The following is a 25,868-nucleotide window of genomic DNA, read 5'->3' on the forward strand; positions in this document are numbered from 1 at the left end:
TCGGTGAGGTCCCCGTTTCTCGCGGCGGCGGCGGCGGTGGCGGCGGCGGCGGCGTGCCGGGAGGCACTGCCCCGGGCGGAAGAAGTCGATCCCAAGGCATTTCCGGTTCCGGTGTCAGTTCGAGGCGCCGCCGCCGCTGCAGCAGCCGGAGCCGAGATGCCCAAAGGAGGTGAGGGAGTGGGCGCGCGTGGTTCGCGTGACTTCGCTAGGGGCGGCCGTGGGTGGGCTGCCACTGTCCCCTCAACCCGCGGACCTCTAGGAGATCCGCGCCGAAGGAGGCCATTCCCGCCGCCTCACAGCCGAGCGTGGGCCTCGACGCTCAATTGTCCTGCCTGGGAAACAGGATCGCAGTGGTCGAGAGCCTCGCCATCGGGGATTTTAAGGAAATTCCTGGGCGTTAGGTCCTCGCCCCCGAGGAAAAGGGGACCCAGAAGTCGGTCCTCGGAGCCTGGCGAGCATCTGGAATTGCCCTCCCTTTTGGCCGGCCGGAGACTGAGTCACCGTGTCCCGCGCTGGTGCGGAGCCTGTCCGCCGCGAGCAGAAAGTGTGGGTTCTGTGGGGCTCCAACTCGGCCACGCCTGCCTCATAATAAGACCTCGACTTAATGATGTGGATTCTGGCCCACCTTGTTTTGACTCTCTCCTTGCACGGTAGCCATTAAGGATGCGTCTCTGAGCCAGTCGCCTAACTTTCTTTGTGTCTCGGTTTTGTCGTTTCCAAAAGGGGAGGCATTGATTATATCTCTACCTCTTGTTCCGTTTCGAGGCGTAAACTAGGTGGCCCCCGTACTCAGTCTAGTGCCCCGTGGCCCCTAAATGCCCAGGCAAGCCCCCAAAAGACAGTAGAATTGGGAGTTTGAATACCAGATATATCACATCCTAATTCTGTTGCCTCAAACAAGATTTTAGCCTCTTCTAGTTCGTTTTCTGGACCTGAACTACACGGGTGTGAGTTGAGTTGGGGACGCTAGAAGACATCGCACTAAGGACCTGGATAGCTCTTGGCACCGAACAGATGTTCTGTTAATGTTGGGAGCTCACGTGTTAAGCCAGTTAATTCAGTCAGCCTACAGGAACATCTGCCTGGAGCTTTTTCAAGCCTAAATTGCTTCCTGTCAATATGCAGACATTGGGCTTTACAGAGCCAAGTGCGGCTAAACCTAGTTCTCTTCCGATGTATTCTGTGTCTGGAAGAACACTGTCTTTTGTTCCTCTGTCTCATCTGTGAGAGGCAAAGGAACTTTTCCAGCTCCCGAACTCTGACTCCGAGGTTGGAGATTCCAGTTTCTCAGTCCTAAATATGAAATACTGCCTAATGGTCTTTTGATTTGTGAAAAGCCTTGCAGGCAGACAAGGCTTGGGTTATTATGATAAAACTATAAAAAATATATTTTTAAAAAATTCCCCAGGAGCAAGAGACAGATTCTTTTTCTTCATACTGAATTGTTTTCAGAGCCTTGAAAGAGCCTCTGTAAGCCAAGCTAAGGTCAGTATCCCATAGAGAAATGTCGGAAATAAGGGCCAGTAATGACCCGTTTTGAGTTGTTACCGCTGCCTGGAATATTAAGAAGGCAAGAAAGGGTGTTTTGGGAACTTTTTTGTTGTTGTTGTTGTTTAGTTTGTTTTTGTTGGGTTTTTGGATGGGGGGGGGTTCGACACAGGGTTTCTCTGTAGCTTTGGAGCCTGTCCTTTGGAGCTCTTCGTAGACCAGATTGGCCTTGAACTCACAGACATCCACCTGCCTCTGCCTCTGCCTCCTGGGTGCTGGGATTAAGGGTGAGTGCACCACCACCCAGCTGTTTTGAATGGCAAGCTTGGTATCTCACAATAGGCCTTTCATGAGCACACCTAGATACCCTTGGGAACTCAGGTAGTCATTAAAAATGGGTGGTGTGGGCAGTGGCAGCCCAATTACAGCTCTGCAGCTGCTGTCTAGGAAATCAGTGTCTCTGCAGTGTTCTCTAGAGCCTGGAGTAGTTGTGGCTAATTGCAGATTCTCTACTCACAGCAAGGGGCTTTGGGAAATCCAGAGAGGTCATGTTGCAGATGAGCTGTAGCAAGAACTGGGCTAGTGTGCTCCTAGAGCATCAGAGTTAACTTAACCTCTTAGATGAATTGTCACCGATAGTCCAAGTCAGTGTTAGACTGCTGTTGTTGGATCTGTATTCAACATTAATTTTGCCAGTTTAATTTTTCTTGTGTGAGCGAGACGTTTTTGTCTGCATGTATGTAAATGCACCATGTGAGTACAGTCCCAGAGAAGTCAGGAGAGTACATTGGATCACACTGCAACTGGAGTTACATATGATTTTGAGCTGCCGTGTAGGTGCTGGGAGCCAAACAGGACTGTCTCGCAGCTAGTGCTCCTAACTGCTGAGCCGTCTCCAGCCCTATTGGCTAGTTTAATTCTGAACACAGAATTTCCGCTGGTATATTTTTTGGGCTTTTTTTTTTTTTTTTTTTTTTTTTTTTTTGGAGACAGGGTTTCTCTATAGCTTTGGAGCCTGTCCTGGCACACTCTCTGTAGACCAGGCTGGCCTTAAACTAACTCACAGAGATCCGTCTGCCTCTGGCTCCCAAGTGCTGGGATTAAAGGTGTGTGCCACCATCACCTGGCTATTTTGGGCTTTTATCCTGTAAGTATTCTCTTCATATCACGAAGATAAACGTGGAATATTTATTCTTTCTGCTGCCATTGGTGACAGTTCACTGACGGTGCCAGTGGTACCTTAGGTTTTTCTACCAACAGGGTATTAGAACAGATTAGCAGACATTTTGTGTCTTATCCAATGCCACTCACAATTCCAGTTGCTTTCTCTCTCTCTCTCTTTTTTTTTTGTTTTTTTTTTTGTTTGTTTGTTTGTTTTTTGAGACAAGTTTTCTCTATGTAACAGCCCTGGCTGCCCTAGAATTCAGTGAAGGGACTAAAGGCATGTGCCACCATGCCCGGCCTTGCTGCTTTTTGAATGGTAACCGGTTTATTTCCATGGCAGCCTTTATGGGGGGGAACCCCCAAGGCTTTAGGAAAGTGTATACCTGCCCAGAGAGCCACACATTTAGGAAGTGATAAAGCTAGATTGGTACCCAGAGATTTAGGCTTCAGAATTCTTCCTCTTTTGCACTTTGCTTGACAGTAAGTCTCCTTCCCTGTGGTAGAAAACCAGCAGTGGCTTTTGTATTGTACCTTTGTTCTAAGGATCAGATGAGCTGTGACAGAGTGATATTAGCGTAAAAAGCTTTGTAATGCCAGAAAAGGCATACATTTTTTTATGCTTCTCTACTTGGTCTCTCACTATGTGCCCTGCCTAGCTCGCAACTCCTTATGTAGACCAGGCTAGCCTAGAACTCTAGAGGTGTGTCTATATCTTCCCTGCCTCTGCAGTCTGGACTGCAAGGACTAAAGGTGTATGCCACTATACCCAGCCATATTTGGATTTTAAGAAAACAGGATTAAGTCAGACTCCTTCTTATTTTCCTCACCTCAAGTCTTGTTACAAATCTACATCTGGCAATTTGTGCATCAAGTGTCATAAGCTGCTACCTTTTTTTGGGAACACTGTACTTGGTGGGGGTAGGTGAGGTTCCCTTTGTCCCAAGCATACAGCCTCCTGTGGGTCAGTGCAAAAATGGCAGCCTTCTCTCTCACCTTCCTGAATTTCTGATCTTTGTGCAGGTAGAAAGGGAGGCCACAAAGGCCGGGTGAGACAGTATACAAGCCCTGAAGAGATCGATGCCCAGCTACAGGCTGAGAGGCAGAAGGCCAACGTGAGTACATGTCTGATCCAGTGGGCCTGCGTGGTGCCTTGCTTCTGGCTACTGGGGAGGACAGGAGAGGACTGTTCTCCAGGAAAAGTCACCACATGGGGTGGGAAGGGCAGCAGATGGCAGGTGTGATTGGACCAATAAGAAGGGACTTTGCGTCCACTTTGTAGTAGTTGCCTTAGTGGCCTCCACTCTTGGTCCTGTGTGCCTGCCTTGTAGAGGCTTTCCCTCTACCTGCCACTGTCCATCTACAGCTCTGATTTCCTGGAATCACATAGGGAGAGCCAACTTCCCACACCCTCAGCATTGCTCTTGATTTTGTCAGCATCACTGCTACTGTGACTCTTGCTAGTGTTGCCTGTCCTCCTCCAGTCCAAGCTGAACTAGTAGTTCCCTTTCCTCTGGGCCCAGGATACCCTGTCCAATCCACTATAATTTGCATCTCCTGTAATACTGAATACCTACACCTTGATTAAGGGCCTAAGGGTACAGACAGCCCCCTCTCCTACCCCAACCATGAGAAAGGGAGGAGCCATATCTAGCTGGGGAATCTGGTAGGGCTTTGTGGAGTTGCTGGCATTTGCATGGGACCTTGGAGAATGTATGGGTGGGTGTTAAGAGAGAATGGACATAAGGTTTTTATTGGGACTTTTTAAATTTGGTTTTGGGGACAGGATCTCACTATGTGGCCTAGGCTGGCTTTGCACTCTCTTGGCAATCTTTCTGCCTTATTGCTGTGTGCTGAGATTATAGGCATAAGTCATAATGTGGGCTCTTCCAGGTGATTCGGAGGGGGAGTGTCGAGACAGAAAGACTAAAAGCAGTTAGCCTGCCGAGATGTGGTCTTGGGCATTGGGTGCTAAAGGGAGTTTGTGGGCATGCGTGACTATGGGAACATAAAACTAGGAAAGTCACTTTGGCAGCTGCATGCAGCAGGTACCAACTGAGCAGGCACAGTTTTCAGCTCCACATCTGGATCTTTCTCACTTGTGAGATTAGCTGCTTCCCGGACTGACCAAGGTGGCTATGAAGAGAATCAGGACCTTTTGTGGCTGTATCAGAAGCTTTACTGGACTGAAGGGCTGGTCTCTGGTCCATGGTGCTGAGTTACAGGGGTTACAGAGTTAGGACCCTTGTCATACTTGGCCTGAGCCTTCCAAGGATTTAATGTGAAGGTCCACAGTCAGGGGATAGTTGTGGGTATTACATTCTCGGGGGTCTGTTTTGCATTTTTGATTCTGCAGGTTGTCCATTTCTGAAACAGGAAGAAGATGAACAAGAAGAAGGTGGAGATGGGGCTTCGGGTGACCCCAAAAAAGAGAAGAAGTCTCTAGATTCAGATGAGAGTGAAGATGAAGATGATGACTACCAGGTGAGTCTGGAGACTGCAGGCCACACCCATTCTATGGACAGATGAGACAGTCTCATATAACTTGGGCTGGTTATGAACTCCTGACGATTCTGTCTCCGCCTCCCAAAGTGCTTGGTTTATGAACATGTACCACCATGCCCAGTTTGTTAAGTTTTTAATTGGAGGAACATCCATACATACCATGTTGGCATAGGAAGTCAGAGACCGGCTGTGGAGTCAACTCCCCTTCCACTTTGATGTAAGTTCCAGGGATCAAAGTCAGGTTGTCAGGCTCGCAAGGCAAGTTCTTTACCCGCCTAACTATCCCTGGCCCTCTTGTTTTTGTTTTGTTTTGAGTCAGGGTCTCATGTATCCTGACTTGGCCTCAAACTTGCTATATAACCTGTAATCTATCCTGTCTCTGCTGCCTGTGTGTTGAAGTGACATGATATCTGCAAATTTTGAGGACACATTGATTACTAAAAGCTCTTGATGATGATTTTTGAGGGAGTGGGGTTCGAGACAGGGTTTCTGTTTTTTGGAGCCTATCCTAGAACTCACGCTAGACCAGGCTGGCCTTGAACTCACAGAGGTGCATGTGCTGGCATCACCCAGCTCAAACGCTCTTGTTTTTGGTTTGGTTTTGGGTTTTTGTTTTGGTGGGTTTTTTTTTTTTCTTTGAGAGAGGGTTTCTCTGAAACTAGCTCTTATAGACTTAGCCTTGAACTCACTGAAATCTACCTGCCTTAGCTTCCTGAGTGCTGGGATTAAAGGTGTGTGCCACAGCTGCCTGACTAAAAGCTCTTGTTCTTTAAGGACTCATAAGCTAATCAGAACATGTAGTGAAAATAAAGTAAACGAACAGTGCAAGTTCAAACTGAGAAATCCTATGAATCGGTGTGATAGAGGATACTTGAACTGGCATTGTGCTAGTAAGGTGGTTTATGACAAGCCAGGTTAAAACAAGCAAAGAGACAAACAGCAGATGCTAGGCAGAGCAGTTGACCATCAGACTATTAAGTGGAAAGGCCCTGGGATGAGAACAAGCTCTGTATGTTTGAAGAGCAGAAACTGGAGAGCTGTGAGTTAGTGGTCAAGGGCTATTTATGGTGAGGGTCATCATGGGTGTACAAGCATGCTATAGTGTATGTGTGGTCAGACAAACTGCAGAAATCATAGGTCCTTGTGATCAAACATTAAGCTTTGCAGCAAGCACCTTTACCCCATCTAGCCTATCATCATCCCAAGGTTTACTTGCTCTGTAGACCAGGCTGGCCTGGAACTCAGATCTGCCTGAGATTAAAGGTGTGTGCCATCACCACCTCCCAGCTTAAGGTTTACTTTTTAAAGGGCACTGGTTTTAGCTTTTCTGGGGAGCAGATACTAAGGTGTGGTAGAAGCTGGAGACGACAGCTCATGTCTTGCTGTTTAGTTACTGGCATTAGCAGGGTAGAAGAGTGAATAAAATCCAACCATATTTTGTGCACATGAAGGAGAGGAGAGCTCTGGTTGTGTGAGGGTAGTTCTCAGGTCAAGCTGTCATGGATGGGTGCATGTTGTAGAAAGAGAAAGTCAAGTTGAATGTAGACACTGGAAGCTCTTCCTGGTCATTTTGAGGAGAAAAACCAGTTTTGATAGAGCTCATGATTAAGCAAACCTACTGTAAAACTTTGTTTTCTTGGGCCTCGCCAGGTAGGATGGCTTAGCTTCTTAGACATGTGAGCCAAAAGCTCCTTCATCCTGGTGTCATATTTCCTACTCAAAGCTGAGATGGGCAGGAATTGCGCCACCATGGCTCACCCTGCCCTAGAACCCAGCATGTGGTCATTATAGGGAAAATCAGACTTAGAATTCCATGGGAAGCTGCTTCTAGAGACATATTGAAATAGTACTGCTCTCTGTTGATCTTGGGCAACTTACTGAAGCCTGAGCTGCCAGTCTTCCTGGGGCCTGACACAGGCTGGGCTCTCATTGTATGCACTTATTTTCCTTGCCCCTCCCAGACTGCTGAGATACTCTTAAAGTGCTGTTCCCATCCTGATGGGCTCTTGGGAGGTGGTGGACTGACCTTCTGAGGCACCTCAAGACCTAACCTTTAACATTCCTGCTCTATCTTAGCAAAAGCGAAAAGGTGTGGAAGGGCTCATTGACATTGAGAACCCCAACCGGGTGGCACAGACAACCAAGAAGGTCACACAACTGGATCTGGATGGGCCAAAGGAGCTTTCAAGGAGAGAACGGTAATGTCTGCTGGGTGGACCTGCAACCTAAGAATACACACTAGAGCCCCAAAGTAGGCACTCTGTGTTCTAGCCACACCTACAACCTCATTGACTTCCCAAGAGTAGACAACCTCGTGGCCTTTTAACAGACTGAAAGCTGCTAGGATTCCAGCCTACCACCTTGTGCAGATCCCAGGATGACTGAAGAACATGTTTCCAAACTTTACAGAAAAGGGGTTTGGCTGTCGCTAGGGCTGTCACTCTGTTTCTGTACCCCCTCCATTAGTTTCCTTTTTGTGGTTGACTCCCAGAAACCCAGCAGACTGGACTGTTCTTTCCAGAGCAGAAGGGCTCTAGTGCCCACCAGGGTTTTGCCACTTCATTGAGCAGACATGGATAGGTTACTGTCCTCTATTGACCTCAAGTCAAAAACTTGGATCTCTGCGTAACAGAGATGCAGAAATGATGATCATGAAAGACAACACGCTGCCAGTACTTGGCCTTCACTGATTGGGTCCTGCAGAACCTTGAAGCAGCTTGGTTAGTCCTGCATAGCCAAGAGACATTTCAGTCTGGCGCATCCCTGTCAGGGTGAACCTGCTGACCCAATTGTGCTATCTCCACACCTCCATAGTAGATGTCTTGTCTAGTCTCCTGAGTGTAGTATTTCCCCATTGAGCCCTAGCTGGCTGAGTTTCCCCTTGAAGCAGGCCATGCTTTGCTTCCTATTACTACCCAGCCTTGTGGACTGGGAAGGCCTCCAGAAAGCCCCTCTGCTGCTCCTGCCAGGCAAGGCTCTTTCCTCCTTTGCTATTTGACTCCTCCAAGGTTTCAGTGCAAATGGAGTCCTGTGTTCTCACGTCCTAGACAACCCTCTTAGTCAGAACCACACAGAGATTGATGGCCTTTCCTACTCTATTTAGACAGTTGATTACTGACCACACCCTTGTCCCAGGGAATCCTGCTTTTGTTCTCACACCCCACTTGAGGGGGTTAACCTGTTTGGGAGGTACAGGTAAGCTACTGTAAGAATATGCCCTGAAGTCAGGTTCTGTCTCTTTACCATCATTTGTGGCTTGAATTCCCTGCCCTGTACCTTTTTGGTTATGATTATCTTCTCTGAAACACAGCACACTTGTTTTGAGTTCCACCTTCTCATTTTGGCCACTAAACTCAAGTTTTCAGACATCAACCTTGTCCCTGCGACAAGGCATTGTCCCTTCTTGTGCCAAGGTTCTCTCACAGGTTTGCCTTCTGGGCCCATTCCCTCTCCTTGCTTGTTTGAGGGGTGTCCACAGAGACACTTGGAACCAGAGCGTACCCTCAGCACAGTGTCCTTTTCCTTTGCACCTGAGTGCTTACTCCCATGTCTAGCCCAGCTAACAGTGGTGGGAAAACTAGCCCATGACAACATTTTATACAAACAGAGAAGAAATTGAAAAGCAGAAAGCAAAAGAGCGCTACATGAAGATGCATTTGGCTGGGAAGACAGAACAGGCCAAGGCTGATCTTGCCCGGCTGGCAATCATCCGGAAACAGCGGGAGGAAGCAGCAAGAAAGAAAGAAGAAGAGAGGAAAGGTAGGTCCAGGTCTGTTGACTCTGGGTGCAGTTACCTGCTTGGTTCTAGGCAGGGCCCTGGACCCTCCCTGTCTGTGAGGTGGGAGGGGCTAAGGAATGACAGCTGCCTGATCACCTTGTGACCCAGTAAAGCCGTGCGATCTCTGGGGGAGATAGATACTCTTGCCCATCATCATGGAGCAGATGAAGGTTGGGAATCAGTAGAGCATTATCTAACGGTCACTGACTTCAGCAGCAGGCAGCCTTTTGAGAGGCAGCTCAGGTCTTTGAAGTTGCCACCATCCTTTCAGGGGCTTGAGATGGTGGAGCTATATATAAAAGAAAAAGATGCCAGGCATCATACCTGTGTCCACTCCTCACCCTACCCCTGGGTATCTAAAGGTTATCTAGGTTCTCACAGGCCTTGGGGTGTCTAGTATAGGGAAACACTTTACTTGAGACCTTCCATGGGAAAGGAGGCAAGGATGGCTATGAGAGCCCTTAGCTCTCTTTCCTATTTACTGAATTATTAGGAAACTGAGACCTAGAACTGTGAACTCACCGGGGCATCCATCCCTTTCCTGTGCTTAGTTATCCTAACTCATTTGGCTTCCCAAACTCTAAGCAAGGAAGAACTTGACATGTAGCTAAGTGTTGTTGCTGACTTAAGACATTAGACATACACGAAGGGTAGAATTGCAGGGTTCTGCCAGGAATGCCAGAAGTTCTCAGTAGTCACCAGACCATATGTTGGTGGGCCTGAATGGACAGGCAGATTTGACAAGGTAGTGATGGCCATTCAAGTGTAACAGGAATCTGGGCCACGGGGGCAGAAATCCTCTCCCTCAGGTGGCAGCCTGGATCCTTCTTGGCTCTCTTCCTATCTGTTAGCCAGTTTGCACAAAATGTTTTTTGAGGCCTTAGTCCCGAAGTCCTGTGATTCAGAGGGATGTGGGAGTTGTTTTTGCTGTGTTCTAACCCCCACCCTTCCCTTCCAATCCTTCAGCAAAAGATGACGCAACTTTGTCAGGAAAACGAATGCAGTCACTCTCCCTGAATAAGTAAGCTGGCCTGTGGGAGGAGATGCCGGGGAACTGGGCCGTGCCGCCAGGACCTCTGCCATGTCTCACCCACCCTGTGCCCTGGCGCCGCTGCAGCAGCCCCTCATGGCCAGGAGCCCCCACGGCCTGGGGCCTCCTCTTCATCTTGGCACAGAAATTGTTCAGGGGATGTGGGGAGGGCTGGGGGGAGGGGCAAGCTGCTATCTTTGAGACAGAAAGATGCGGGACAGCATTTCATACATAACCATTTGAATGTTTTTGCTGTTTTTAAGGGGTGCCTGGGAAGTGGGGTAAAGAGATTCCATTTGTCCAGTAGATTGCACGTGGGGGAGGGGGGAGAATTAGTGCCAGCAGGCAACTGCTGTGGGAGTTGATGACAACCAGCCCAGATTGTTGTCTGGGTGCTCACTCAGGGGCTGTCAGGAAGCCTGTGCCCCTAAGGGTCCGAGGTTTGTGCCTGGCCAGTTCCGTCCAATGAGGCCTCTCCTCTCTGACCTGTTCTGCCCCCTTTCCATTCACCTGGTCAGGGCTAGTAGCCATTTTTAACCCTACCCATTGATCATTTCAAGAAACCTCTGGTTACTGTGCATCACCCAGACAAGACACGCTCCTTAAATTCAACTTGTATATTTGGCAGATTAAACAACATTATCGTAATCTTTGTATGACAATTCATCTTCTGGCCTCTGTACCCTAATTTTCCTCATGGCAGGGTTCAGGGCACACACCTACCTGGGAAAACAGTCAAACTTTTGCACCAAGCAAGGTGCAGGGCCTAGATCTCAGTATCAGAATAGAGAGAGTACTCAGCTACAGCAGACAAGAGCAGTGCTGAGCTTCCCGTGGGCCTCCAGGTGCTGCCTGCCTGACCATTTCCTATTCCTCAAAGGTAATGCCCAGCACTTACCACAGCCTAAGCTACCAACTTGATCCTTAGCATTATGGCCGTTGAAGCAGCAGATGTAACATAGCCAGTGAGTTACTTGTGCATTCGGGACCAGTGAAAGGCTCATGTCCTGTCCCCATCTGAGCAAGATGCTTCATCTGAATAGCATTGTCCTTTGTGCATCCTCAGAGATCAGGGAGCTTGTGGGGGGTGGTGTCTATGGGTATGTCGGGGTACAAATAGGGGTGGCGCGGTTGCCAGAGGATCAAGCAACATGATGGCATTGAGTCCATTTCCTAGTGATCTCTACCATATACCCTTGGGCCTAAGTCTAATTGATAGCCTCTAGAGGGGAATCCTGTAGCCCAGATTCAAGTTTGGCTCCCAAATGAAGTCTCTCTCAGGGCCAAAGAAGGTGGTAGTGGAGTGTGGTTCAGGGTTGGTGGAGCTCTTTGCCCATCTGAAGAAGACCCATGAATGGCCTTCAGCATAGAATCTGTCATGCAAACTCTTGAGACCTGGGTTGAATCAAGAGCTTGTATGGCTTGGGGCTATCTCTTAGTCTTACAGAATGATGGTTTTCCCTCATTAGGAAATACTTGATGGAATTTGCCAGCTCAGATGCTGGTAACCCAAAGCATGTGACAAAAAGGTCTCAGGCTAAAACAGAAAGAGGAGACTGCATAAAAACCAATGAACATTTGCCAAAAATCAGCTGCCCACATCATAAAAGATTTTTATTATGATCCAGAGCAATGTGTAAGTCTGTTAGAATCTAACCTGAAGCGTAGGTTAGAGAAGGCCCCTTGTACTGAGGGTCAGTATTTTTTTTTCCAGCAGCCCACACCCATACAGCTTCTTTGAGACACAGGCAGGCAGTCCACAGTTGGTGTATTTATTACCCCATATTCTGAAGCGATTCATGACCAGCATTGTGCTTAGGGGCTTTTTTTCTTTCTTTTTTTAAGCAATAAGTGAAAGCATTTCTTTAAAAGGCACATGTTCCTTAAATAGGTAGGAAAGTTCCTACCTGTCTTCTCCCTTCTTGGGGAGCAGCCCCCTACTGGCACCCTAGAAGCATTCAGCAAAGCAACCCTTAGCCTCCCCAGCCCCTTTCCTTCTTTCCCAGCAGCTGGGATGAGGGTGGCACTCCACAACTCATTTGATCTTCAGGTCCTTCAAGGCTGACTCCAAGCTCTGCAAGTAGAGAATGGACAGGCTGGGTCTCCACTGTCCTGCAGACACCCCACACCCATCTTGGCCCCAGCACAAAAGAAGGCAGAGTCATAATCCCAACAGAAGGGCATGCAACCACATAGGTCAGGAAATGATCCCCCACCGTCCGTCCCAGGCCCCAGGGCAGCTGCCAAGGAGAAAATGGGGAGGGCATGCAGGGGCAGCTTTACCTTCACATCCCAGATGCTCATGCCGCCATCCATGCCTGTAGTGCAGAACTGCGAGCACTTGGCCTTGCCTCCACTAAGCACCGAGATTTGACTGTAGGAAGATTGGGTTTAGAGGCTTGGTTTGCTGGCCACAAGCTCCCAGACCTATTCCCATGAAAACTACAAAGATGGAGTAGGGCTAGCCAGGAACAAGGCTTGGAGGAATAGCGTGTAAGACTCTAGATGCCTAGGCAAGGACAAGCCCGAGTGTATAGAGAATGCAGACTCCCTGATTCCTAGTATGCTATAGGGCAGACCCCCGTGACTCTGGGGTTTTGGAGGGTCTCTCACACTTAGAAGGAATCTAGCAAGGGACCCGCCCCCAGGAAGCCCACCAGTCACTGCAACATCCTAGAGGCCCCACCATGCCTAGGCAAATCCCACCAGCCACACAAGTAAAGCTAGGCTGACTGCTAAGTAAGTTCCTACTATTTGAGTGCAGCCTGCTTCCTCCTAGTACATCCTCCAGCACCATGCTATTTCAGCCCCACCTCCCTCTGGCTCCCACCCCAGCCTAGTGGTTCTTCAGTGTCTGCAGAAGCACCTGACACTGTTCTTGTGCAGTGAGTCTAGGCCAGCGCCCGTGGCTGCACCACCCTCAGAGCTGGCCTTCTTGTCCAGGTTCTGGAAGCGTTCACGGGCTGTCAGGCCACGCTGGGAGCTCTGCTTGGGCACGTCCAGCCGACCACCAAAGCTCAGTGTCCCCGCAGCACTGTCATAGGTAAACAGCACAGGAAAGCAGTCGTGGCCCTGAGAACGGACAGGAGTACCATTGAAGCATCATCTGAGGTAGGGATGCTTCTTAAAACAGGGAAACTGAGGTGTGAGGTGAAACATGGCCATGAGGGCATCTGGCAGCAACTGAGGGCTACCAGGAGACCAATGCCCCAGCTACCAAGACCCAGAGAGAGGGACCTCAGCCTCAGATGTATCAAGTAGGCAGTTAAGAAGGCTGCCCTTCCTCCACTATGCAAGGCAAGCATGATGCCCTATCTAGACCCTTTTCATTGGGTGGACCTCCAGGAAGAAAGCAAACTTGGCAACCTCCATATTAATAGAATAGTGGGCAGAAGGAACAGTAGCTTTCGGGACACTCGGTGACTCTTAGTTCATTCCCGCGGGCCTGCTTCTAATTTGGTGTGTATGGGTGCATGTTGAGGTCAGAAGACAACCTGTGAGAGTTGGTTTTCTCCTTTCACTATGTGGGATCCAGGAGTTGAACTCAGAGTCATCAGAGTGGGCAGCAAGTGCTTTCACCCCCAGAGCAATCCTGTAGGCCACAGGCCTGCCTTTCTAGTTAGGAATGACCCTGTCATTTGCACTGGTCAGTGTAAGCAAAGATGTTAGGGCACGATTCTAGGACTCTTCTGCACTCAACCTGGGGAAGCATTGGGAATGAAGTCTCCTTCAAAGTCAGAGTCGTCCCCCCTTCCCCAACACCCACACTGGATAGATGTGCCGGCAAGAACGTGCAGTCCCAGTTCCTCAGGAGGCTGGCCTGGAGAACTCAGAGGGAAAAGGGAAGACTAGCTTAGGCAACATAATGAGACCCTGTCAAAAATACCTTTGTGTCATGCCACACAGAGCAGGGAAATTTTGTTAGTACAGCATAACCCAAACAGTTGTACATAATATACGGATGCGGGAGGGAGGGATGAGTGAAAAGGGACTACTTACTGGCCTCTGCCCTTGTATCCCTAAAGGCCACTTACCGCTGCCACTAGACTGTTTTCTGTGATGAAGGTGATGGCCAGGAGTGGCAAGGTTTCCGAGGCCAGGGTTGCGACACTGAAAGAGAAATGGGTCAGCCACACTGTCCCTTTCACTCCTGCTCTGTGCTCCGTTACCACTGTCCTCCCCACAGCCTCTGTCCCCATACTCACGCCATCTTCTTGTCAGCGTCTGCCAGACACACAGTGCTGTCATGGCTGACCCAAGCCACACGGCTCCCACTGGCTGAGAAGCAGACGCCATGCACCCAGCCACAACTGCTGCTCGACTCAAACATTAGCTCCCCAAAGGGCATCTTAGAGCCCCATGGTGTCGGGGCTGGCCGCTCCTCTACCTCCTTGATATAGGCAGAGAAGATCCTATTAGGGGAAACAAAGGGGCCTGAGAAGGGGATTCTCCCCTAAGTCTTGGGTCCCAGACCTGACTCTGCAGGACTGCTGTATTCAGGCTTGAGCCTCTGCCCTCTATATACCAAGATGGGGCCAGGATGGGGGGCTTAGTTCAGAGTCCTGTGACCTCCCAGCACCCATGGGACCCTAACATGAAAGGTGACTGTTCTTAACTGCTACAGATGGCTCTAGGGGGTGTCCCAGTCCCTGCCAGGCTACAACAGCTCCTGTGCTCCAATTCTGCCCTCCTCTTGGCCCCACAACACCATTCCCACACATATTAAGCTCTTCTTGATCCACCTGTTTAACATCCTTAATAGAAGACCATAAGTTTGAGGACAGCCTGAGCCATAACAGCAAGGCACCAGTTCATGAAAACAAAAGCGGGTGGGGGCCAACAGACCAGCTCCCTGGCTATCAACCTAAAGCCTTGTGGGAAGCCACAATCTCTGGGCCCTGGATCAGGAAACTATAGGCCTATAGTTTCCCAGGTTAAAATTCAGAGATTTGGGAGGAATTTGGGTTCAGTGACCAAGAGAGGTTATAGGGCCGTAAGTAAAAAATAACCAGGTCATCAGCCATTCATATCTTAGTAGGAAGTTTACACTAAACACCATCCTCCTTCAGTAGAAATCAGGACAGCTGTATTGGGGAGGCAGGGAAGGAGGACTTGTGGGAACCCTGCTGACATTCAAGAGACAGCAAGGGACAAGTTTTGCTAAGACTCCATCCTGCGGTGCTAGCAGGCCATGAGGGTGAAAACCCTGTCTGATGCCCCAGGGATCCCCAGGTGACCTGGCTGGTAGCACAGGAGCTGGTCTAGGAGGAGGAGGCGCTTGAGGTTCTTCCTCCATCCTTCAGTCCCTGGTATTGCTTGGCTAGGGTTCCCTCTCAGGTGGATGTCCAGCTTACCTGCACTTGAAGTCACAGGAGCCGGCAGCCAGGAGCACATTGTTGGGGTGCCAGTCAAGGCTGAGGACGGTGGAGCGGATGGGTTTTTTGATGTGCTTGCACACCCACCTATACGCATGGGTGAAAAAGGCAGGCAGGTGGGTGACTGGACAGCAGTGTCCTGAGGGCACTACTGCGTCAGCACTTGAGTGCCTACTCCTGGCAGTGATATACTTTTGAGGTGAGAACTTGCCACCACCAACTGTAGATCGTATGGTTCTGTGGCTAGGGTGGGATTTGAATTCTGGTTTTCCAGACTCAAAACTGTCCTTGTCCTCCAACACTGGCTGGGACAGGCATCTGGTGCACACAAGTACTAGAGAATTGAATTCAAGAGTAGCCTTAGCTACAGAGCAAGATCCTATCTCAACCAAAACTAGGGCTGGCAATGTGGGTCAGTGGCAGAGAACTCTTATCTCACATGCAGGAGACCCTAGGTTTTAATTCCCTAGAGCTGGAAATGTAGTTCAAATGGTGGAGTGTTTGTTCAGCATTCATGGAGTCTTCCGTTCCATTCCTGTCCCTGCATAAATCAGGCATGGTGGTGCATACCTGTCATCCCAAGACTAGGGAGGCAGAGGCAGGGGGACCACAAGTTCAGGGTCACCCTGGCTCTACACTGAGCTTGAAGCCATCCTGTGCTGGGTGTTTGTGAGTGGCCCTTGAAGTATGGCACACCTGAAAGTGGGTAACAGGCCCAGTCCACAGTACTACCAGATAGCTGTGGCAGTGTGTGCAAAGGGCTTGATGGAGTATCCCCCGAAGTAGCACTGGGGTGCTCTGTGTCAAGTCAGAACTGTGGGACCTCAGTAATGACCATCTGCCTCCCCAGTGAGACTCAGTACAGATTTCCCTGGAGTCCTGGGAGCAAGAGCCTTCGCATTTCATTTGCTGCATTCTGGGGTCACTTTGACCCCCCCGTCCCCTGCAGTCCCGAGCTCCAGCAGCACCCCTGCCCCCACCCTGGACGCTCCCACCCCCAGCCTTCTCTGGCCCCGACAAAGCACCCACCAGTCATTCTCCTGCTCAAAGTAACAGATGGAGATGACACGGGAGCCACTGCCCACAGCGAACTTGTTCTCATTGGGGGCCCAGCGCACACAGCGGGCAGCTCGGTTGATCCGCAGGATGACCAGTGTGGGTTTCCACGTGCGGCCCTTCAGTGTCCACACATAGGCATTGCGGTCTGTGCCGCAGGTCACAATGCGGTTACTCTCAGGGGCCCAGTCGATACCTGCAGGACAGGGGCAGAGGACACAAGCTAAAGTCACCCAAGTTCCAGTGACCATGCCTAGACCTGTAACTATGGTGCCCAGTGCCTTGCTCAGACTAACGGGTATGCTACTACCGAGACATGCCTCTAGACCCTCAGTGGGTGATTTTAGGCATGACCCCTGCCCCTGCCTGGGGAATTCTATACAAGTGCTCTACTGCTGAGCCACATCTCCACTCACTAGCATTCCCCACCCCTAACAGACACTCTAGGGGTGACTACTGAAGCTTATTAGGGGGACTACCAATTTCCACAAGATAATCCCAAACATTCTGGAGGTAAAGCTAAGAGACAGGTCATAGTAATGCTGAGCTGCTGGATCTAGCCTCTTGGGAAGTCTACAATCTTTTTACCACTGAAGCCAATTTGACTTTTTGTTTGTTTGGTTTTGGTTTTTCGAGACAGGGCTTCTCTGTAGCTTAGGAGCCTGTCCTGGAACTCACTCTGTAGCCCAGGCTTGGCCTCGAATTCACAGAGATCCACCTGTGTCTGCCTTCCAAGTACTGGGATTAAAGACGTGCGCCACCACTGCCTGGCACCAATTTGACTTTTAATTTTAAAAATTATTTATTTAGTGTTTGTATATGCTAGTTTGTGGAGGTCAGAGAACAATATGCAAGGACTGGTTCTTTTCCTTGTGAGGTCTGAGGATGGAACTCAAGTAAGTCCCCTTTATCAGCTGAGCCGTCTTTATGGTCCCTAAGTCAGTTTGAAGAGGTTTGTTTTCTCTGCAACCCAGACTATTCCCACTAATACAGTGAGTGAGTAGTCAGCTCTGCCTGGACCTGCTGTGCCTTTGCCTCCTCTCAAGAGGGGGTCCTCACCCACCTGTCACCTGCCCGTTGTGCTCCTTAAGCTCGTGAACCTTGTTCCACTTGGCGCCACTCTTCTCATAGATGTGTACCTCATGGTTGTTGGGGCAGATGGCGATCTCTGTAGGAGACAGGCATGACTTTCGGGAGGCAGTGGCACGGGTGCCCACCCTTCCCACCTCTTGTCCTGCTGGGCCACCCATGCCTGGACCCATCCCCTGAACTTCCCACCAGCAATTTGAGGACCCTGGAGCTGCTCCTCCCATCATCCCACAGCTCTAGCACAAGCCGTGCGTGTGTGTGCGGATGGGAGTGCACAGTACGTGAGCGGAGGTCAGAGGGCAACTGAGAGCAGTCAGTTCTTTCCTTCCACTATGTGGGTTCTGGAGAGCAAACTCGTCAGGCTTGGCAAGCAATGCTGAGCCATCCCACTGGCCCATTTTGTTGCTTTTGGAGAAAGGTATCCACTATGTAGCTCAGCCTGGCCTCAAACCCCCTGCCTCAGCCTCTTAAGTTTTAGGATGCCAGGTGTCTACCACCACGGCCTGTCCTTTGTGCTGTTCATAACAATTCTTTCCACTACCCTCCAGAACTGTTCCAGGAGACCCAGGCTGTTAAACCGCTGTCCACCCAATATGCCAACATCTCCTTTTTTACCTGCCTGCCCCTCCCCCCTTGCTTGTTCTTCAGTTCTTTACCCCATTCCAGGAGCACTTGCCTTAAGCACGGAGGCCCAAGGTGTGGAGTCTGGCTGCACCCCACCCCTCAAAGCTGTTTCACTGCCCTGTCACCCCATTGTCCCCAGTTCGTCCCAACCAATCCCAGTTTAAGAGGCCACCTTGCAGAAGTGAGCACTCACGTGTACGGTCCTTGTTCCAGGCATGGCAGCTGATGGGCTCCACCAGGAAGCTGTGGTAAGCCATAGTCACTTGTCTCCTGGACCCAGGGGAGGGGACAGAATGTGCGTCAGCTGTGCCCTGTCTTGGCAGAGTAGCCGCTTGGGTCACCCTAGTCTCCTGACTGGCCAAGCATGCTAGAACCTCTCCTTGAGCCCAGCGTCCCCCATCCCCAAAAAGCAGGTGTCACAAATGTCCTGGGCTCTAGAGAACAAAAGATGGGTTTGGAACGAAGCTTGGGATTGAGGGCAATGACACTATGAGTGGGGGGCTGGGACCCTGAACCACACAGCCTTGTCATCGCCTCAGTTTCTTCATGGTACACACACACACACACACAAACGTCATAAATATTAAAGAGCCCAATAATCCACTTCAAACAAAGCCCAGCTCACAGCAGTTAGGCCTGTCAGTGCCCTGGTCCTCCCTTCCCAAGCCCTGCACAAAGTGGCCAGGCAGATAAAACAGGTGACATTCTAGGGCTAGGCTCACCAGAGCCACGGCTGGGCTCCCACAGCTTCCCCACCCCCATCCCCACCAGCCCTGCCTGGCCTCCCCCTAGGCACTCACCATGCTTCTCAGACAACCTGCTAGATGTGCCTTCCTGGCTACTCCTATCCAATTTTCATGCCTCAGAGCTTCTCTGTTGTCCCCTCCATTCTCCACTAAGATACCCATCCCAAAATACCCAGAGGTCACTTCCCCTAACCCCTGTTCTGCCCATCCCGCAGTCATCTCCCCAGAGTCAGGAGGGTTCCAGAGTGGACAGGCATCATGGCCCTGTTTGCCAGCCATGTGACCCAGAGCATGTCATCTACTGTCTCTGCACCTCATTTCCTCATCAGCATAATACAATAGTAACTACCCTCTGTGGGTGGCAGGGCCTGACAGCACATGCCTGTAATTCCAGCCATGGTAAGAGTAAGTCAGGTGGTCATGAGTTCGAGGCCACCCTGGGCTACCCAGAACTTGTCTCAGAAAACAAACAGGACTGGGGATGTAACTCAGTTGGCAGAGTGCTGGCCTAGCATTCATGAGGACCACATAAATTGGGTGTGGTGACAAGAGGCAGAGGCAGGAGAATAATCGCAAATTCAAAGTCCTCCACAGCATAGCGAATCCCAGGCTAGTCTGGACTACAAGAGATGTTGTCTAATAACAACAAAAGATGCAGCACAGCTGGGGGTGGTCAGGAAGGGGTCCATCAGTCTAGATGGACCTACATGATGGAACGGGAGAACCAAATTCCTCAGGTTGTTCTGTAACCTCCACATGCATGCCTGGCACAAGCATGAACACACAATCTAGTAAGTAGATACAGTTTCTTTTTTTAAGGTATGTTGATGCCAGGCGACAAACCATGCTTTTGTTCCAAGATATGCATGATGCCCTGCCTCAATTTATTCACTGAGACACACCCTCCCTGACCCTACAAGCTAACCCTCAGCCACATGGGCATGCTCCTGCCTCAGGCCTCTTCACTAGCTGTCCGCTCAGCCTGTAATACTCTTCACTCAGGCACCTACACACACACACACACACACACACACACACACACACACACACACACACGGCTCGCGCCTACTCTTGTCAGTTCATTCTGGGCTCAGCTGCATCATGAACCTTCTACAGTATACTCCTTGATAAGCCCTGCCCATGGCCTGCTTAGCTGGTGAAAACTTCTTGTTTCCAGACACAACAGGAACATTCTAGACAGTTCCTAGGGTGGCATAGGACACATCTACCAGCAGAAACCAGGACTGTATCTGGCTCCCCATGCCCAGAATGGGAATCCAGTGAACTCTCAGAAAACCTGTGCTCAGAAAGTGGCCCGGGCTAGATGGAAGGACTCAAGCCTTGCACACGGGCCAGGTGTCATCTGTAGATGCCATCCATCTTGCTTTTCAAAGACAGGAAACCACGTGTCTGCCTCCTCAACACTGGCATTACATGTGTGCATCACCACACCTAGTCATTTCTTTCTTCTTTTTCTGCTTTTTTTTTTTTTTTTGGAGACAGTGTTCCTTTTATAGCTCTGGTTGTCCTGGAACTCGTTCTGTAGAGCAGGCTGGCCACGAACTCACAGAGACCTGTCTGCCTCCCCAGTGCTGGAATTAAAGGCATGTACCACCATATACCCTGCTGGGTTTTTTTTGTTGTTGTTGTTGCTGTTGTTTTTAATTATGTGAAGTGGAAGGACACAAGTGCAAAGCGCAAAACGGCCAGGAGAGGGCGTCTGATTCCCTGGAACTGGAATCACAGTTTGCTGTGAGCCGTCCTACCTGGTTTATCACTGATGAGCCATCTCTAACACCACACCCAGCCTTTTCACGGTTCTGGAGCTCAAACTCAGGTCCTCAAGCTTGCAGGGCACACTTAGCATACATACCTATTCTTTTTATAGATGAATCACATGGCCCCTGCTACAGCAGCCCCCACTAACGCCCTGACTTCTGAGGCACTAGGATAAGGGAGGAACTGGGAAGTACAACCTTGAAGCCCTCACCTCAGCAGGCAGGCTAGATGGCGATTTCCCCAAGCACTTGTGGGTTGATGTTCCAGCCAGGGATACCTGACACCGGAGAACAAAGACAAGACTCAGCAGCAGAAAGGAGAGTATAGGCATAGAATCAAAAGCTCACTGGGGGTATTGGATCTGGTTGTTTGTTTTTATTTTTCTTTTTTCCACCTCCACCCCTCAAGACAGGGTTTCTTTGTATAGCCCTGGCTGTCCTGGAACTTGTTCAGTAGACCAGACCAGGCTGGCCTCGAACTCAGAGATCCACCTGCCTCTGCCTTCTGAGTGCTGGGATTAAAGGTGTGCACCGCCACCACCAGCTTAATTTTTTTTTTAAAGGCATGGTCTCACTGTGTAGTTCTGGCAAACTTGAAACTTACTACATAGACCAGGTTTGCCTCAAACTCAGAGATCTGCCTACCTTCCACTCACCTGCCCCACGTGCTGGGATCAAAGGCGTGCACCACCATGACCAGCATGATATGCTTAAATAACAAATATTAAGAAACATATATGAGTGGAGGGCAGAGCTATCACAGGGAGATAAAGATTCTCTTCACATTTAAACAAGTAGAAACAGGTAAGCTTGAGTGTCTCCTATCAAGAGCCTGTCTTATTTATCTCCTGAGTATATCTGCTACCTATCAAATAAGTGGAAGAGGGATGAAACCAAATGGGGAAAGGGAAGACCCATTTCCCTCTTCTTACAGCTTCCGAAAGCAAGCAAACTAGCAAGACCTCAGACCTACAAAAGGGATGGGGGTGTGTGTCATCCATGCCTGCCATCCACCTTGTTGTAAAAAGTACCCAAAAGCTGTGTTTGGTGGCCCCCACACACCTTTAGAACCCAACACTCATGACAGAGGCAAGGGGATCTCTGTGGGTTTCAAGGCCAGCCTGGTCTATGTAGTGTGTTCCAGGCCAGTCAGAGCTGTACAGAGAAACACTGTTCCAAAACAAACAAACAAAAAACCAAACAAAACAGAAATGCAACCAGGAGTGGAGTAGGGTGATACAGTTGTAACTTTGGCATTCAAGAGGCAGAGGAGGGGTTTTCACTTAGGTGCTGCTCATTGCTGAGCTAGACCCTTCGCCCTCTCATCTGTCTGTCAAAGGGGGCTGTGGAGGGTGGCTCTGAGGCTGCTCCTGCTCTGTTACTGCCCTGGAAACTGGGGGAGACTGAGGGACTGGGTCTCTCTGTTCACCCAGGAGCCCTGCCCATGCAGGATTACTCCCTGCCAGCAGACCCAGGGCTGGGTAGAGCAAGGGAGGGACAGTGGCATGTCATCCTGAGGAAGGGTCTGTTTCCCTCTGAGTTCCAAGCAAGGGCATGGAATGGTGCTTTGGGTCTTCAAGGCGAGTTGTTTTTATCCTGAGAATGCCCAAGAACACTGAACTAGGGTCTTTGACAGGACCCTAATTTCTTAGATAGGAATCTTTCATTATTTTTTGTTTTTTGAAACAGGGTTTCTCTGTGTAATCCTAGCTGTCTGGAACTTGCTCTGTAGACCAGGCAGGCCTCAAACTCAAAGATCCGCATGCCTCTGCCTCCCAAGTGCTGGGATTAAAGGTGTGTGCCACCATCGTTGAGCTAGACATGAATTCTTAAACTGTTCCTGCTGGAATACACTTGCACTCTAGAGACTGAGGCAGGAGGATTATGAATTTGAGGCTAGCTTCAGGTTTTTCCTCTTTCACGGTATTGGGATGGAACCCAAAGTCTGTGCATTCTAGGCAGGTGCACCACCACTAAGCCACACCCTAGCCCTCCAGGAATACTTTTTGGCCACTACTAAATGAATGCTTTCCACTCTCCTGTTGCTGTCTGTCTTGAGGGATGGTGAGGCAGGGACCATAGCCTGCTGCATCACAGCAATGCATCAACAAGTGTGCGGGGGGGGGGGGGGGGGGGGGGGAGCTCTGTTCTAATGAAACAAGTGGTCAGAAAAGTCAGACAGAAGCCTTTACCCTAGGCCATCTCCTGTGGCTGGGGAGGGCTGATACAGCTCCCCTCCCACATCAGCTAGCCAGAGCCTCAGCTGCTGTGCAGACAAGGACACTCTTCCAGGTTTAGGGTCTCAGAATTCCTTCTGAGAGTGCTGGGTTAAATAAGAGGGTGTGGTGCCACACTGAGATACCAGCACTCAGGAGCCTGAGGCTGGAGGATCATGAGTTTGAAGCCAGCTTAGATTTCATAGTGAGAACCTGCTTTGGATAAATAAATAATAGGGGCTGGCAAGATGGCTCAGCAGGTAAAGGTGCTTGCTGCCCAGTCTGATGACCTGAATCTGATCCCCTGGACCTACACAGTGGAAGGAGGGAACCAACTCTTGTCCTCTAACCTACCTACCTACCTACTTACACACACACACACACACACACACACACACACACACAATGCAATGATACATACATGCATACATACATACATACATACATACTCTAGCTCTCTCATCCTGGCTAGATATCCTCCGCCCCACAGACACAGCCTGCTGGTCCTGCCTTGCTCAGTTGACTTTTCTTGGCTCTGTTTTCTTGAATCCACAGTTTGGCTGGATTTGAGACTTAAGCCAAGCAGGAGTTGCCTGCAGCAAGGACCTTGGCTCCACAGGCAATCCAGGAAGTCCCCGCCCAGCTCAGGCGCTTGCTCCGGGCAGACAGCAGCATTTTTTTTTTTCTTTTTTATGGTGCTAAGCCTTACTCAACTTCCTGTTGTGGGTAGGAGCCTGGGTGGTGTGAGCAGCCCTCGAAACCCCCAGTTCTTCCTCCTCTGGGCTGCACTTGAAGTCTTACAGAACTAGGCGAAGTCAAATCCAGCAACACAGATTAAAATAATTTTAAAATAAAATACTGTAAAACATCAGTTTACAATAATCAAAACAAAACACACCTCCAAAACACATAAAACTCAGTGCTGGCAGGGCTGTGGAGAGATCCTCAGTTGTTCATTTGTTCTGTGTATTTGATGGTCGGTGTGCTAACTCCAAATTCCAACAACTCAAGAAGGGACAGAACAGGGGCTGAAAAGGTGACCTGATTAAGAACACGCGCAGGGTGCGCGCGCACACACACAAATCAATGAGAGTGGAAACGCTCACATACCATGGGGGGCTGGACGGTGTGGCTCATTGATAATGCACTTGCCTAGCAATTGTTGAGACCCTGAGACCAAGACAAAACACTAACCCATTCGGAGGTTATTTTTTTAAAATGATGCAAATGTGTGTTCACCTTTAATCTCAGCACTGGGGAAGCAGAGGTAAGCAGAGCTATATATAAGAGTTCGAAGCCTTTCTGGTCTACATAATGAGATCCTGTCTAAAAAAGGATAGCCAGAAAATTTCGTTCACACAGAACTTTACATTACACTCTGGGGTGTGTGTGTGTGTGTGTGTGTGTTGGAGGACAACCTCGGCTATCTCATCCCCACAATAGGAACGCTAGGATTACAGACATACCCCCAGCTTCTCGTCGATGCCGGAGATTCGAACTAGGTCTTCACACTTGTACGGTTAGTGCTTTTATGGCCATCTCCCAGCCCCACACATTCTCTTATAACCGAAGTCAGCCTGCCTGGTAAATCTGTTTCTTGACTTCTCTCAAGAAGTCTGCGGCTTGGGATCCCACCCCACCCTACCGCCACACAAGGCCAAGTTCAGCCGGGTGCAGGAATGAGGTCGGCAGCAGCAGGCAGGCACTCTGCCAACTGTGTTGGCCACATCTGGCCTCTAAGCCAGATCTGGATGGTCCCCATTTTCCAGGCAAGACAAGTTGAGCTCCACAGCGGCTGGGTGGCTCGCCCGCGACACCGACCACGCCGCCCCAGGCTGGAGCTGCCTGGGGGAACAAGTTCTAAGGCCAGCACCTGGGCTGACTCCTAGTTCGGGATTCCCGGGGGTCCGATTGGACCTGCCCAGTCTCGAGTGGCCGGCTGGGCTACTTTCGTGCTGCCGGAGTCCGCTCGTCCCGTATCGGGTGAGACCTGAAGTCCTGAATGCTAGTGGGGTGGGCATGGTCGCTGGGGGCGGAGGGATGAGGCGGGGCGGGGGCGCCAGCTCATTTCCCGGTCGTAACAACCCGGAAGGCTGCGGACCAAGGGGGAAGTGACTGGGCGTGGGGCCCTGCACCCGAAGTAACGGGGCGACACGGGGAACTGAGATCTAAAAGCTGACCCAGGAAAGTGGAGAGGGGCGCGAGGGCTGGGGCTGTGCCGCCTTGATGGCGTCGAGTGCGCGGGGAATTTCTGCGTTCCTCCCACCGCACCCCGCATCCCCAGAACGCCGCCCCCAATAGCTCCCTCCTCCCCAGTCCCACCCTCGCCGGGAGTCCCATCAAGGCCCCCAAGCACACGGCCCTTCATTTCTCTTACCCCCATCCCCCTCACCGTCGAATATAGCTTCAAGTCCCCTGACTTCTAGGTGGCCTTATACCCCACACACACCGCGCGATCAACCCACGCCCCTCACCTCGGGGCGCCCCGGCCGCGGACTCTGGACAGTCGACGCGCCGAACCGGCTCTGAGACCCGCTCAGCGCAGCAGCCACTTCCTCGTGGGCGGGGGGCGGGGCCTCCGGGCACAGCCCCGCAGGGACCGGGGGCGGGACCCGGGCGGCTGTGGCCAGATCCCAGGGCACGCCCACCCCTCGAGGTAAGAAGCCCGCTTGACCGTAGTAAAGTCCAGTTCAGCTCAAGATGTCGCTAGGAGAGCTCACGTTGTCTCTCCGAACTACTTTATGCGTGGGGAAACTGAGGCTGGGAGAGAGGGGAGTCCGAGCTCGGGCCACCAAGAATGCAGAGGCTTTGAGACCACACACAGGCACCCCGGAACTTAGTGACCCCTGCGTGCCTCCGCCCCTCACCCTCTGGGATCCACCCCTGACGCCCAACTGGAGGCCCTGGCGGTAGGCCGCCCCGCCCCGCAGATCCTCAGTGTCCCAAAGTAGCCGCCGAGTCGCTGGTGTCCAGGCAAGGGAGCATCTCCACCCCAGGTGACTTCTTGCTTCTGTCGTCCCAC

The 25,868-nt window shown here is 50.6% G+C and overlaps 2 protein-coding genes across 4 annotated transcripts; one reads left to right on the forward strand and one right to left on the reverse strand.

The window, feature by feature from the left end:
* The first annotated feature begins 23 nt into the window (after positions 1–23).
* On the forward strand, positions 24–10,610 carry Pdap1 (PDGFA associated protein 1). Its single transcript, XM_048436749.3, has 6 exons — positions 24–169; positions 3,673–3,764; positions 5,026–5,133; positions 7,231–7,352; positions 8,762–8,913; positions 9,899–10,610. Exons 1-6 carry the CDS (start codon positions 157–159, stop codon positions 9,955–9,957), a joined length of 546 nt encoding a protein of 181 aa, XP_048292706.1. The 5' UTR covers positions 24–156; the 3' UTR covers positions 9,958–10,610.
* Positions 10,611–11,550: 940 nt separating this feature from the next.
* On the reverse strand, positions 11,551–25,466 carry Arpc1b (actin related protein 2/3 complex subunit 1B). Of its 3 annotated transcripts, none has more exons than XM_048436746.3 (11): positions 25,321–25,455; positions 20,843–20,908; positions 18,300–18,376; positions 17,457–17,561; positions 16,367–16,589; positions 15,317–15,424; positions 14,168–14,374; positions 13,997–14,072; positions 12,829–13,034; positions 12,246–12,336; positions 11,551–12,036 (listed from the first exon to the last, which is right to left on the reverse strand). In XM_048436746.3, exons 3-11 carry the CDS (start codon positions 18,361–18,363, stop codon positions 11,998–12,000), a joined length of 1,119 nt encoding a protein of 372 aa, XP_048292703.1. In that variant the 5' UTR covers positions 18,364–18,376; positions 20,843–20,908; positions 25,321–25,455; the 3' UTR covers positions 11,551–11,997. The 3 variants fall into 3 exon arrangements, with proteins under 3 accessions (XP_048292703.1, XP_048292705.1, XP_048292704.1); XM_048436748.3 differs by lacking the exon at positions 25,321–25,455 and adding an exon at positions 23,745–23,874; XM_048436747.2 differs by lacking the exon at positions 20,843–20,908 and having other exon boundaries at positions 25,321–25,466.
* Positions 25,467–25,868: the final 402 nt, after the last annotated feature.

Source organism: Myodes glareolus, chromosome 2 (genome assembly GCF_982192425.1).
Source record: "Myodes glareolus chromosome 2, mMyoGla1.1, whole genome shotgun sequence".
In the NCBI taxonomy this organism is placed as follows: domain Eukaryota; kingdom Metazoa; phylum Chordata; class Mammalia; order Rodentia; family Cricetidae; genus Myodes; species Myodes glareolus.

Coding starts and splice junctions, on each gene's coding strand:
- Arpc1b (XM_048436747.2), bottom strand. CDS start 18,363: ATGGCTTACCACAGCTTCCTGGTGGAGCCCATCAGCTGCCATGCCTGG. Junction 17,562..18,299: donor CTGGAACAAGGACCGTACAC/GTGAGTGCTCAC, acceptor TGTCTCCTACAG/AGATCGCCATCTGCCCCAAC. Junction 14,375..15,316: donor TCCTGTGACTTCAAGTGCAG/GTAAGCTGGACA, acceptor TTCCCCTAATAG/GATCTTCTCTGCCTATATCA.
- Pdap1 (XM_048436749.3), top strand. Junction 5,134..7,230: donor ATGAAGATGATGACTACCAG/GTGAGTCTGGAG, acceptor GCTCTATCTTAG/CAAAAGCGAAAAGGTGTGGA. Junction 7,353..8,761: donor GAGCTTTCAAGGAGAGAACG/GTAATGTCTGCT, acceptor TTATACAAACAG/AGAAGAAATTGAAAAGCAGA.